This window comes from Salmo trutta, chromosome 11 (assembly GCF_901001165.1).
Source record: "Salmo trutta chromosome 11, fSalTru1.1, whole genome shotgun sequence".
In the NCBI taxonomy this organism is placed as follows: domain Eukaryota; kingdom Metazoa; phylum Chordata; class Actinopteri; order Salmoniformes; family Salmonidae; genus Salmo; species Salmo trutta.
This window is the reverse complement of record NC_042967.1, coordinates 14,600,234-14,613,966: the sequence shown is the minus strand read 5'-3', so window position 1 is coordinate 14,613,966 and position 13,733 is coordinate 14,600,234. Positions and strand designations below refer to the sequence as shown.

The following is a 13,733-nucleotide window of genomic DNA, read 5'->3' as shown; positions in this document are numbered from 1 at the left end:
AAGGTATCAAACATGACCTTTTTTCCATGCAAAAAAATGCACAAATCAAAAATCACACACATACACGCACACATGTCAGAATGAGAGCGAGAGTGAGATAGAACTTACCTTTTTATTTAGACAAATTGCCCCAGACCAGACCCTACTTATCACAATCTCTTTTGCACAATATAATGATGGAACTGTCTGGTAGCTATGAGTTTGAGTCAGGTGTTATTGTACTCTGAGGGTAATTATAACATGCCAATACACATCTGTTCCAGCCAGACACCTGGATAAAAAATCTAAATGTGCAGAAATAAAGTAATTATGGAGGGCGCTGAGACTAACAGATCCACTCCTTGTCTTAAAAGGCCTCTGCACAGATCTCAGCATGTTCCTTTGACAATGGAAGTCAAACTAACAGGAGCAGTGATTTTCTCTCTCCTTCTTACTCTCCAGGTATTCTCTGCAGGTAAGTAAAGTATTTATTTTTTTACAAATCTTATAATTTCTGGGGATTTAAATATCTAACATGAAATATCCGAGATCTTCTCTTCAAAATGCTATGATGACATAGTGTCATATACTTTTAGAGGAAATGGAGTGAAAATATATATGTTTTAAAATATTACAGAGTTTTTGCCATTTTAAATGATAGTGATGATCAGGACATTCAGGGGCGATTTCAGATTAAGCCTAGCCCTGGACTAAAAAGCACTTTCTATGGAGATTTTCCATTTAGAATTATTTTTAGTCCAGAACTAAAATGAATCTGTGTTAGCATCACTTTCACAATGTATTGAATGTCATCCAGAGAGGAACGATGAGGCTCCCACTTCCTGGCCCGATCAAGGGGCAATTCACACGGGAGACTACTTGGAGAAGGGGAGAGGAGAGGTGCACAAATTTGACAGACAAGGTGAGTCAAAAAAATCAATACATTCAGACTAGCCTGGAATCCAAACTGAATATTGATCAGTATAACTATTGTTTCAGTGACATGGTGTGATATTCAGCTTGGATCCCAGGCTAAAGACTACAGAGTAAACATGATTGATCTCTTATGTCGATCTTCGGTGGCATTTATATAATTTATATAATTGACAACAAAAACAACTTTCCCACTTATGTTTCTTTTCACAGAAGAGCATTCTGGGCAATCTGAACATGATGTTATTCACACACTGCTGAGCACAAACGATGCAACTGAGATAGACATCAACCGTGACGAGTCTCCATGTAAGGTCATATCAGTCATGGACAACCTCCCAACCCCTCAGGTTCAGACTCAACCAACCCCGACCACAGTTACCACCAACAGCCCACACCTGGACAATAACAAAAACAACAGAAAAGCAAAGGGAGCTCAACGTCAGGTTCCAGTTGTCCCATACCTACCCATCAGGCCTGGTGCCCCCAACATAAATGGCTTCCCTCCTGCACCACCAATGTTCTTTGTCCCTCAGAGAGCTGCAGCACGCCATCCCCACCCCATGAGCTGGTTTCCAAGAGGTTATGGCAGTGTGCCCAACTACCTCATGCCCCCCTCTGTAATCTCAGCCTATGTCCGGGCTTTGCATGGAGGTTCATCTGAAGAGAATTCTCTGAGTGACTGAAGTATTGGGTTCCTAAGACCATTTATAAAGAGAATGGGGGTGTCCGTTCTATAGATTCTATTTCTATGGCTGAGAGTTTCTGGTGCCATTACTGTCCATTACTGTCCCAGACAAGAGATCGGTAGAGGCTGATATGATCAGTGCCATTGTGTGCTGAATCTGCTATGCGGAAGTGTTGATAAGCATCATGTTTTTATTTTTTAATCACTCGCAGCATCATGCGTATATGCTTACATGACTAAAATAAACCAGTTCCTTTTCATAAACAGTCCTAGTTGTTTTGGACTGCAGTGCTCAACCATTTAATTACACTAAATTAATACGTTTAAAATGTTACCTTCAGAATCACGACGCTTGCACAATACAAATTACACACTGCATTGCAAAGAAAGCCAGTTTCGACAAGTGCAACTTTAAATCAAGCCAGAACGAACAATGATTCATGGATTCATTATCTGAGAGTTTCATGCCTGTGTCACAAATACGCAGACCTGTGTGGTCAACCTCGCCTGCCTTTGAGATCAACACAAGACAGTAACCACGGGAGCTGGAACTAGGTGGTGTTCATTATGCACCAAACTGAAGGAGAAAAAAAGGGACTGAAACAGGAAGGGACTGCCAATAAGAAACGTTCCTTTCATTAGAAATCAGAAGTGTGGTTAAGGTTAGGTTTGAAATAACATTATAAGAAAAGAAATTGTAGAAACAGGCGGGGTTTAGCAAGAATTATGACTGTGGTAACTACACTGAACAAAAATATAAATGCAACATGCAACAATTTCAAAGTTACATTTCATATAAGGAAATCAGTAAACTCAAACAAATGAATTAGGCCTACCCAATGGATTTCACGACTGGGCGGGGCACAGCTATGGGTGGGCCTGGGAGGGCATAGGCCCACCCACTGGGGAGCCAGGTGAAGAAGCCGGATGTGGAGGTTCTGGGCTGGCGTGGATACACGTGGTCTGTGGTTGTGAGACCAGTTGGGCATACTGCCAAATTCTCTAAAACATTGGAGGCGGCTTATGGTAAAGAAATTAACATTCAATTATCTGGCAACAGCTCTGGTGGACATTCCTGCAGTCAGAATGCCAATTGTACACTCCCTCAAAACTTGAGACATCTGTGGCATTATGTTGAGTAAAAAAACAGCACAATTTAGTGGCCTTTTATTGTCCCCAGCAAAAGGTGCACCTGTGTAATGACTAAGCTGTTTAATCAGCTTCTTGATATGCCACACCTGTCAAGTGAATGGAAAAATGCTCACTAACAGGAATGTAAAGAAATGTGTGTACAACATTTGAGAGAAATAAGCTTTTTGTGCACATGGAACATTTCTGGGATCTTTTACTTCAGCTCATGAAATGTGGGACCAACAGTTTACATGTTGAGTTCATATTTCAGTTTTTTTATAGTTGAGACCCACATCACTTCTGGCTTTGTTAATATTCTCAAGTAGGATCCAACATCTTGGGGCATTTCCAACTTTGTCTTTTACGACATTTGGTTGACTGCTGTGCCCCTTAAAACATGACAACCGTGATGACTGGTGCAGATATCAGTAGTTTATTGTATGTTAAGTCCAAACACATTCAAAATGGAAAACTAAAACAAATTTGCTCCATCTGCAACACATTTTTTGTTTCTACTAGCAAACAAGTAGAAGGTAAACACAGTAAATTAAGATGGCAACCAACTGACTGCTTAGCGTATCACACTTGCTAAAGCCAGGAAGGAAATCCTATTCCACTGAAAAGAGGACTGGAATGATATACATTTAAATCCACTCTACAGCATTTTTCAACAGTGGAAAAAGTTTACAGCCTTTGCTTTAGGGGGTCCTTTGAAACTTGGGGGTAGAGATGGGGGTTCACTGAAATTTCAGAGCAAAAAAAATAAAAGTACAAATCTGCTCCCATTAAACATTTTAACACCACTGAGTTTTAAAGCACTGACATCAGAAAACTAGCCAGAAAGCATGATGGCATTCCACTCGACTGACTCTCCTCGCCTTGTTGCCCATTGAAAAAGTAAAATCGCAGTAAGTGCCCTTTTCTTAGCCATAATATGAAACTCACATGATGAGTATATAGGCAACTGTGAAACTTGTCCATATGTGGAAACATGGGGAGGGGTGTAGCTCTGCAGTGACCAACAATGGGTTCCTGGAGAAAGGGGCTCAATTTCAAAATGGCCTCTTCCCATAACACACACACACACACACACACACCAGTGTTCGGCACGTCGCTCCATTCCAGCCAAAAGGTGCATGCATTTCAGGAACCACCAGTGAGACTGGCTTTTTAAGCTGGCCCACGCCACGAGAAAATGAATTATGAGAGCTATGTCAAAAAGGGGGTAGGATGTAGAAAGTGTTTTTACTGTGACAGATTGTCCCAGAAATAGCGCAACACCACCTGACAGGGAAGACCTCAGTACGACATTTTGGAAAAGGCGCTACATCAGATTTAACTTTCCGTTTCAGTGCAAGAAGACCAGTATAAGAAAAAAAGAAGTGCAAAATATTTGTCATTTCTCCTCCCCGATTCTATTCCAGGTTGAAACCGAGGTCTTCCCTTTCACAGTCACAAAAAGAAAACTTCCCATTCCACTGGCAGAGTACTGGAAATCTTATTTTGACTTGCCTTAGTGGGAAAAAAATTATAGAAAAATCGGTACACAGCACATTGAATATCATCAGTATTTTAAAAAATATGAACGCATAAATGGATTAAAAAAAGTGAGTGTCATCCCAGATCAAGTTTGCACTAAGGCTAAACCACACCTAAGACGACCATTTTACAAAAATTGCTGCCAACGAAAAATGTTTGTTGTTGATGAAACAGTCGGATGCCCTTGGATCCAGGGCTTATTCCGTGTGCCACCGTTCGAGACAAAGACCACGCTGCTCCGACTGACCGTACCGATTCAGAACCGTCTAGTAGCCCACGTCTGAGCCGTGCAATACAACGTTTTCCTTTAAGAGGGCATTTCATTTTCACTGTCTGTTACAGTTACTAAGCAAACCACTCGTCAATACTGCAGGTCCAAACTCTTCAACTGATCCCATTTGCTTGACTAACCAAGAATCACACACCCCCCATGACTAGTATGTTCCAATGAGTCCTTTCTTTAACATAATAACACATCTCTGGGACATTTAACATTAAAACTTCAGGCACCCGTTGTCTCTCTAGTCTCTTCAAAACCCAAGAGCAGATACTATAAACAAATGCACAACTTGCAGCACATCATCTTAGGTAGTTGAACAGTACTTATGGGAGAGTGAAATGTGCACCAGAAAAATGTTATAATCCTGTGAAGAACACTGCAAATTCTCCTGGCCTCAGTAGGTAGAGTAGTTCAACTGGAGCTGAGAGCAACACCGGACACCCTGACCTCAACTCACTAGTAAGACTGGAAAGATGAAATAGAAGGCACCATCATGCTTTTATAGGAATTAAATCATACAGTGAACTATGATTTTTGCTGTACATTTATTACGTTCCTCCGTACACTTGACGGGGAATGGAGGGAGAGGGGGGGGCAGTTTCAAGGTTCTGGCAAGGTAGGGGAATGCATGAAGAAAACAAAAAAAAATAACTTTGTATCAACAAAGAATAGGGAGCGAGTCTCCACAAACATTATCACCACCACTCTCCTATTGGTCAGCTTGGTTTGTGTTTGTGGACCAGCCTTTTATTTCCCCGTTCGGTGAAGTCCAGGAACTTTCAGCTTTTTATTAAATTCATTTAGGAAAATAATCATTCTGTAGATTGGTTTGTTGTGTCTTGTTGTATTCCTGCAGTAATTGAAGCATAGTTATGGGTTTGCAGATGAAAGATGTGAGAAAAAAGTATATTGGTCACAGTAAACAGGCCTGAAGTGGAGGCCTGCCTTGTCACGTCGTTTAGCTTTGAGACAACAGTAGATGTCTCAACCAGCTGCGTTCCCAGGATGTCAATGTAACATGACAAAAGTACCCATTAGTGCATATTGATGAGTGCATTATGCAATTTGTTTTAAGCAGTGTTCTTTGAAAAGGAAAAAAACTAAATGCAAGCCCCCCCATAGCAGGAAATTCACCTCATGCTTTCCCAACAGTAACGGGCAGAGAACTCCCACATATAAAATGTGCATTAAGAGGGGTTTCATGACGTAGCGCCCCAGTAAGTCGAGGCATAATAATCTCTATTCCAAATGATGGCCTGTATTATCGTAGGTAAAAGTCTATCAGTCCCTCCTCCTATAACGTTGCAGATTACTCCTGGTTGCTTTTCCTCAAATTTACAAATTAATGTTTGTGAATTCTTGACAACACTGGAAAAGGACGCTCAGCTCACAGCTAAGTAAAGCGAAAATGCAAATATTACGTTTGCTCATTTTTGTCTGTCACATCAAAGAAGAAATAGTTGACAGGCTGTGTCACATTCCAAAGCCAAAAATACTTTTTTTACCGAAACGAAAATAAACAAACAAAAGTATATACGTTTATACATGTAGATTTTTTCGTTAACGAGAACGGTAGAAGATGAAGAACGTGGTACTACTTCCGAACTGCAGGTGGCACTATCAGCGGCGCTGGGTGGTGAAGCGGCCCTCGGCGGATCCTCCTGCTCCTCTTCCAGAGCCCAGGCCGGGCTTGGGAGCACCCATGCCGCCCCTGGGTGGGGGGCCCCTGCCGTCACGCATATTCCCGCTGCCAGCCACCATGCCTCCTCGCGGGCCGCCGGGCCCCCTGTCGCCGCGTCTCCCCATGTCTCTGCGGTCGTCTCCTCCGCCACGGACCTCCCGCTCACGTACCGCCCTGGTCTTCTTCTCCTCTACGTTCAGACGCACCTCGCCGCGGAACATGATGGGCTACAGGACAGAGGGGACCGTTAATACAGGACTGGCAGGTGATAGGGGACCTTAAGAAAATACCCTTTTCACAATCCTTCTCATTCACTGGTTTGCACACCATAAAACCCTAGTGTTGCATCTTAGGTTGTATCGATTGTGTTTGTGGTTTTCCTGCATAGAAAAGTCTTGGGCAGGCCACCTATGTCCAAACAGCTAAAACAAGAGCCCCCAATATATTATCTTTTAATTCTTCGATCCTTGAGAACCAACAATAAAAAAAAGAGTCAAGGACAATCAAATTCCAAAATAATACATTCAGGAGTATTTTTGTCAGAGCATGGGAACCCCATTGATTTTGTTAGAATGTTTGAGACTCGGATAGCATAAGCCAAGCCGAATGTTGTCTCTGCGGACAACGGGAGGCCCTCAAATTTCCAGTCAGCACCCCCCCCAGCACCATTTTGATCAAGTAAAACCTTGAATACTCAGTCTCCTATAGCTGAGATTCAAACAAAGGAAAAACGGGCTACATATTTGGGGATTAGGATACTGTGCAGAAAACCCATTAGGTAGTGATTTAAAACATCAAGCCGTGTGCCACCAAAACACCAGTGTGAACGAGGGGGATAATGATGAAGTTAGTACTTGCCCCCCCTACCTTCGCCCCCAGGATTCTCTGGACAGGGTCAGAGTCGTCGAAGACCACAAATCCAAAGTTTGGCAGCTTTCCTCCGACTCCCTTGGTGTTGATCCTCAGCTCCACTACATTGCCAAAAGCTGAAGGAAGACATTTTAGTTTTCCCATTCCAAATACCGAAAATCATAACCTGTCCTCCTGCTACGTCATCTGGAGTTTAACTCGTTAGTCACACCTTAGCAAAAGGATCGAAGATGTAAACTGTTCCAAACGCACACAATTCTATTGATTTAATTGCCATTGATAACCAGAAAATGGCATGGCTAAATAACCATTCATGTGTACGAGTGCTTACTCATGAAGAAGTCCTTGAGCTCTGCCTCGTCAATGTCATGAGGGAGGTTGCCCACAAAGAGCTGGTGGCTGTCTGGGTACCGGATGATCCTTCTGCTGTCCATCTCACCAGGGTCCGCCTCGCCCCGACCTGCAGTCAGGAGAAGTCATTAGCTACCATCTGCACCGTCACTCTGTACCAACACTGAAGAGAGCCCATTTAGTACAAAGTCACAGCTTTATTACCTTTGTTGACAAAACTGAAGTGGGGTTTCCCGGTTTGTGATTCTGAAGGTGCAACACCATCTAAGTGACAGAGACGTGCACACATTGACCCAGGTGCAAATAATAAAGACTAGAACAGTGTGAGCACCCGTGACTTTGGTGACATGTTGAGAACTAAGCAGACCTAAAACCAAGAGCATATTGCACGTGTAGAAAAACACATTGCCATTAGGTCCCACTGGTCTTACCAGGTCTGGATGCTCGCTGTACGAAGGCTGGTCTGTCGCGGGGCCGCTGGTCCCGGGGTCCCCGGAGAGGGGCCGTCTGGCTCTCCGGTTTGGTCTCCGCTCTGGGCTGTAAAGGAGCGCGACACACAGGAGATGAGACCTACTTGACCACAGACAACACTCAGCCCAGACACACACAAGACATGGGGGGGAGGGGTTACCTGTGAGCTTGGTGCTTTAACAACATGGGGGGGGATTCCAGAGGAAGGTCCTGTACCGCTAGGAGGCAGGTTTTTACTGGTCACCGAGGCCCAGGAGAAGGTCTGCCAGGAATTCAGTCAGAATTCAACCGTGCCAATCAGTAGAACACAGTACAATATACTTTCCCTGTACAATATGATTTTGAAAGGCAGATATCTTCACAGTAATCAGTGCTACTTCTGAAACGGCACCCTATTCCTTCTATAGTGAACTTTTGTCCAGCGATCTATAGAGAATAGCAGTGGGATTTCAGATGCAACCTGCATGTTATTGTGATGTTATAATGGTCATAGCACTGTTGTATCAGGAGAGTGGACCAACCTTGGGGGCCTCCTGGGTGCTGGGTGGGGACTCTATGGGGACCGGGGAGGGGGCTTTCTCCTCCAGCTCCTCCATCACCTTCTCCTCCACGTCGGGCTTCAGCTCCTCTACCTCGGGCTCTGGTTCAGGCTCGGGCTCAGGCTCTGGAGCCGGCTCCTCCATGGGCTCCTCAACACCATTGCTAAATGAAGCAGAAATCAGTCAAGTTTTCTACAGCTGTTCACCTAGATGTATCCGAGTTTATAATAAGGTACAAGCTCAATATGATTGGATTCGGTCACATTTCTTCTTGACACAAATATGATGCAACTGTACACTCACTGGCCAGTTTATTTGGTACCCCACCCCGTTCACGAAAATGGACTGCTCCAACAAACAGTGAGTCATGTGGCCTGCTAGATAAAGCAGGCAGACAGGCATCCAGTTACTGTTCGATTGAATGGGCAAAACGAGTGACTTAAGACTGCGCGTGGGATGATCAAGTATCTCCGAAACGGCCACCCTGCTGGGATTTTCCCACACGACAATGTCTAGAGTAAACCAAGAATGGTGCGACAGACAGAAGAAAAAAACATCTAGTCAGCGGCAGTCCTGTGGGCGAAAACAGCTAGTTGATGAGAGAGGTAGAATGAGAATGGAAAGAATCGTGCAAACTAACAGGCAGGCCACAATTAGATCAATAACGGCATCTTGTTGATCCTTATCACAGATGGGCTATTGCAGCAGACAACCACACCGGGTTCCACACCTATCAGGTAAAAACAAAATGGGCTCGTAGGCACATGGTCACCAAGATTTTGACACTCCTTGATTGTCCAACAGCACCTGGAGCATGACATCGAGTTCAATTTACTTGAGTGGCCTGCGCAGTCCCCAGACCTCAACCCAATAGACCATCTGGAATGTGCTAGACGGCAGTACATTCATGCTGCGAACAATCCACAGCAACTGCGCGATGCCATCGCCGTCAGCATGGACCAACATCCCTGTGGAACGTCTCCGATACCTTGTAGAATGCCCCGAACAATTCAGGCTGTTCTGGAGGCAAAGAGCGGATCCGACCCAGTACTAGATGGGTGTACCAAATAAACTGTCCGGTGAGTGTACATAGCAACTGTATGCCATGTTAACTTTATTTTTTATTTTTATGCAGTGCACTTCCTGTATGTAAACTCAATTTCTCTAAAACAAATCATTAAGTACATCTAGTCGCCATTGACCTAAACATCATTGTCAAACTGGCATGGTGGTCTCCATGGCATAGACTTACATGACAGGGTGAGGCTCGTAGTAAGTAGTGCTGTTAGGACTGTCCTGGAGTGGCTCTGGGGACGGCTGTCTCTCCTCCTGCTCTTCCTCAACCTCCTCTTCAGATTCTGAGGTATCATCGATTAACAAAACAAAGTTTACAAACCATAAACAACTTGACATCCAAATTCAATTTTGAAGATAATTTAACTGAACAAAGTGCAGAATTTCTTACCCTCATCAAGTTCAGCCTCAGAGTCGCCGAAAACCTCATCCTCATAGCGGAAGATGTCGTTGTGTACGTAGAACTTGTTTGCCACGGAACCCTGTGGAAATAGCCAGACAACAAGCTATTATCATTTGTGCTGCACTAGCTGACGAAAATGTGCTTTCCCCTCATAGTTGAGGCACTTCATAATCTAAAAAAAAAAAGTGCAGTTGTTTTCAGTGGGCATAAAATGTTTTGAAACAGAGTGAATCAGGGAGGTACTTCCTGAACATTGAGTCCTACTGAACACAACGCAGGTAGTCGCTCCACTTCAATTCATTCTACCATTTCGTGACTGCTGAACACAATCCAAAATTCCCAGTAAGTGACAATTAAAATATGACAACTACCCAATGCTTAGTAAAGTGTGTGCAGTGAGCCCCGCCCTTCAGCCTACCGTACTACGCACCTCTGGAGCGAGCACAAAAGTCTGCATGAACTTCCTCATCGGCTGGCCGTTGTTGGAGAGCTCACCCAGCACTTGGACCACAACGCCGTCAGTCAGCGTGGCATGGGCGTCCACGTGTCTGATCTTCGTGTGGCATTCTTGGAACTGCAGGGACAGGACCTTCTTGTGGATTTCCTGGGTAGGGTGAAGGAAGTACAGTTAGAAGTAAATCACAAGGCCAGGAGTGGTTTATAATAGAATCAGATTTCCTGCATTATTACATCACAGCACTTGGAAGGTTTGTAAAAAACATTTTAAAATCGAAATTATTTGAGATTTGCATGAAAAGCATCCCGAGTGAAGACTCTTGACTGTGCCATGTTTTTCAAAACAGGTAGTTGTCATCTGGATCTTTGATTTAGGTTATTGACAATTACCGCTTGGCCATACACCGCTTCTGCAAGCTTCCCGTTGGAGTCGAGTCCGCCATGAACATAGGAGGAGTTCCTTCCATAGAACCTGTCATGACAAAGCAGAGACATTTGAAGTCCTGCTGGCACAAGTCTACATACAGCAATGGAAGGTTATCACATACTGTGGGCTATTCAATCTAGACAAAAATCGGTCAGTACCTGTGCAGGAAATCAGGTGCTTTGTTTAAGAGTGTGTAATACTGCCTCACAAACTCCCGCCCTACAAGCAGGGGACTTGGCTTCTCCATCACCATTTCTTTGGTAATCAATATCAAGGGCTGAAACAGAACATTAACAAAACATATGTTAATCTTGATATGAAGTAACACTTTGAAGTGACCTAAGAACATGCAGGTCAGCATTGCAGAAGGAAAATAAAGCCATGACAACTAATTCTTATTGGACATAATTGAGGCAACATGTACAATATCAACCCTTAATACCAGAATGAGACCAATGGAAAACTGAACAACTTATGAATCGTTCTTGAATGTTATTTGCATGCAAATTTGAGCTAATAGAAAATTGGGTACAGAAACTGGTTATTAAGACGTCGCTTTCTAGTTTTGAAATTAGTTGAGAATATGAATACAAAGTCAACTCATTTTTAAACGACAACGCACCAAGTTGTTCGTGTTCACATTTTAAACTGATGCATATTTATCGTTGCTAGTTGGCTAGCTAACTACCTACTTTGTTAGCACACACTAGCGTGCAACTGCGCCATCATGTTTATCCACCCGGACACAAAAGAGGGGTACAAAGCATAGGTCGACTTCAACGAGACGTTCTCGGAAGAGTTGAGAGATTGTCTGAACATATGTTACTAATCAAATGAACAAATTAGGTTAATGTTAAATTAATTTTTTGATACTAGCCAGGCCTATTGTGACGGAAACTGCGGAAGGCCTCCCACGACCTGGTACAGCCTCTGTCGTAGCTGGATGTCTATTTTTGTGTGGCATCGTCGAATCATTTCCCTGGCCTTGATACCAGACATAAAATGTTGCTAGGAATAGTAGACCAACTCCAAATGCTTTGAAAGAGGCCTCGTCTTATTTGGAAGTGTATTTAGCAAACTAGTTAGGGCAGCATACTTGTAAGGTAAACGAGGATTAGCTAGCTAACGCTGGCTTCCTACAACTAGGTTGGGAAAGTAGCTAGTTTGCTAGGCTAAATTGGGAAAACTCGCTAACACGTTAACACTGCGTGCATTGATAAATAACATTACCCCCAATATTCTAATGTGATTTAAGTATACATTTTATCAACAAAAAGGAAGGTTAAGCCCGTACCGGTTGCTAATTAAATGATAGTGAAACTGGTACATTAGTTAACGTTAGGCAGCTAATGGCGCTACGCTAGATTTGTGGCGTCGTTGCTTTTTCTCAAGCTACCTTGTCTGACAACTTTGTTTACCCCGATCAGTTCCTTCGTGTATTAATATGCATCAACACTTTAATGATGCAAAGTCATGTGGCTCAATTTCAGGTATAAGAAACGTTGAACAGCTAGTACAATCACTTTGTAACTAGCCAATACACATTGGTCTATTCTGACCGGCTAACACGCTCGTGCAAGTGCCTAAATCCTGGCACCGGCAGGCAGGGTTTTCTTGAACAGAGCTGGTTAGCAAGCAAGTGTCGACATCAGTGCTCGTGTTAGCATTGTACATAATACAAAGGCCGACTGGCTAGGTATTTTGAGCTATAGTTAGTCAATGAGAAAAATTAAGTTAAATTTGGTCAAATTCGGGGTTTAGCATCACATAACACCATGCCTGTTTATTCCATTTTAGCTCAAAATTGTCGACATGGAATTAATTGAAGACACATACTGTACAGTGAGCCAACAAAGACCTTCACTAACTCAAATGTTAGCTTTTTCCAGAGAACTACAGTAGCTATCCATTAATAAAATGCTATCGTTAGTCAGATTAACGTTAGACAGTTTAGCGATTAAAAAAAAAATGTAACTTACCTTTTGAAATACCTATCTAATTGAACACAGTGATTAAATAACTATGACTATAAACGATTCTGGTCGCCAAAGACTATACTCTGAAATATGAAGAATATTTCAGGTGTAATTTATAATATTTCTCACCCTCTACTGACAGACTTTATGATCTCTGCTGTATCAGAGATTGGAATTTAAAGCGATAGACTTCAAATGTATTGTCTAACCCCTGCAATCTAGGGCAGGGAACCCCCGTGACAGTGGAGTAGCCAATGATATTTTTACACTGGACAACATTAATTGTGACGTGATTTGGTGTATTTTCCCGCCTGCCTTCCTGCCTAAAAATCCAGACGTTATGACGTCACAACGGGTTTATTTTGTCATAATATAATATTCTTTATCAGCCAACAGTTAAAAAGAGATTCATTGTGACTTAAAACATATTTACCAAGAAAATAATATTCATATAGTATGTTCTATACACTACAAAATTGAGCAATCTGTAATGCATGAGGCAAAGATATGTTTTATTCCTGACAGACAGCAGATAACTTGAAGGCTACAATTAATACTTTTGAATACAAAAACTGGAGAAAACCTAGAGCCACAGAAACAAGGCTATCATATGCCTGCCAGTATCAGGAGACACACCTACAGTGCATTCGGGGAGTATTCAGACCTCTTGACTTTAAAAAAAAAAAATACGTTACAGCCTTATTCTAAAATTGATTAAATTGTTTTTTTTCTTCTTCTCATCAATCTAGACACAATACACCATAATGACAAAGCAAAAACAGGTTTTTACTGAAATGTCCCATTTACATAAGCATTCAGACCCTTTACCCAGTACTTTGTTGAAGCACCTTTGGCAGCAATTACAGCCTCAAGTCTTCTTGGGTATGATGCCTCAAGCTTGGCACATCTGTATTTGGGGAGTTTCTCCCATTCTC

General features: G+C 42.8%; 2 protein-coding genes across 5 annotated transcripts; one reads left to right on the top strand and one right to left on the bottom strand.

Moving 5' to 3' along the window:
• The first annotated feature begins 199 nt into the window (after positions 1-199).
• Positions 200-1,866, top strand: LOC115202272 (uncharacterized). The gene is made up of 3 exons (XM_029766301.1): positions 200-454; positions 797-901; positions 1,126-1,866. Exons 1-3 carry the CDS (start codon positions 289-291, stop codon positions 1,596-1,598), a joined length of 744 nt encoding a protein of 247 aa, XP_029622161.1. The 5' UTR covers positions 200-288; the 3' UTR covers positions 1,599-1,866.
• A 1,275-nt stretch (positions 1,867-3,141) lies between these two features.
• Positions 3,142-12,988, bottom strand: LOC115202271 (ras GTPase-activating protein-binding protein 2). Of its 4 annotated transcripts, none has more exons than XM_029766297.1 (13): positions 12,802-12,988; positions 10,981-11,099; positions 10,786-10,867; positions 10,358-10,543; positions 9,928-10,018; positions 9,715-9,820; positions 8,445-8,625; positions 8,084-8,185; positions 7,884-7,989; positions 7,657-7,716; positions 7,433-7,561; positions 7,090-7,217; positions 3,142-6,458 (listed from the first exon to the last, which is right to left on the bottom strand). In XM_029766297.1, the coding sequence occupies exons 2-13, from the start codon at positions 11,073-11,075 to the stop codon at positions 6,171-6,173; spliced, it is 1,554 nt and encodes a 517-aa protein (XP_029622157.1). In that variant the 5' UTR covers positions 11,076-11,099; positions 12,802-12,988; the 3' UTR covers positions 3,142-6,170. The 4 variants fall into 4 exon arrangements, with proteins under 4 accessions (XP_029622157.1, XP_029622158.1, XP_029622159.1 ...); XM_029766298.1 differs by having other exon boundaries at positions 7,099-7,217; positions 12,802-12,987; XM_029766299.1 differs by having other exon boundaries at positions 10,370-10,543; positions 12,802-12,987.
• Positions 12,989-13,733: the final 745 nt, after the last annotated feature.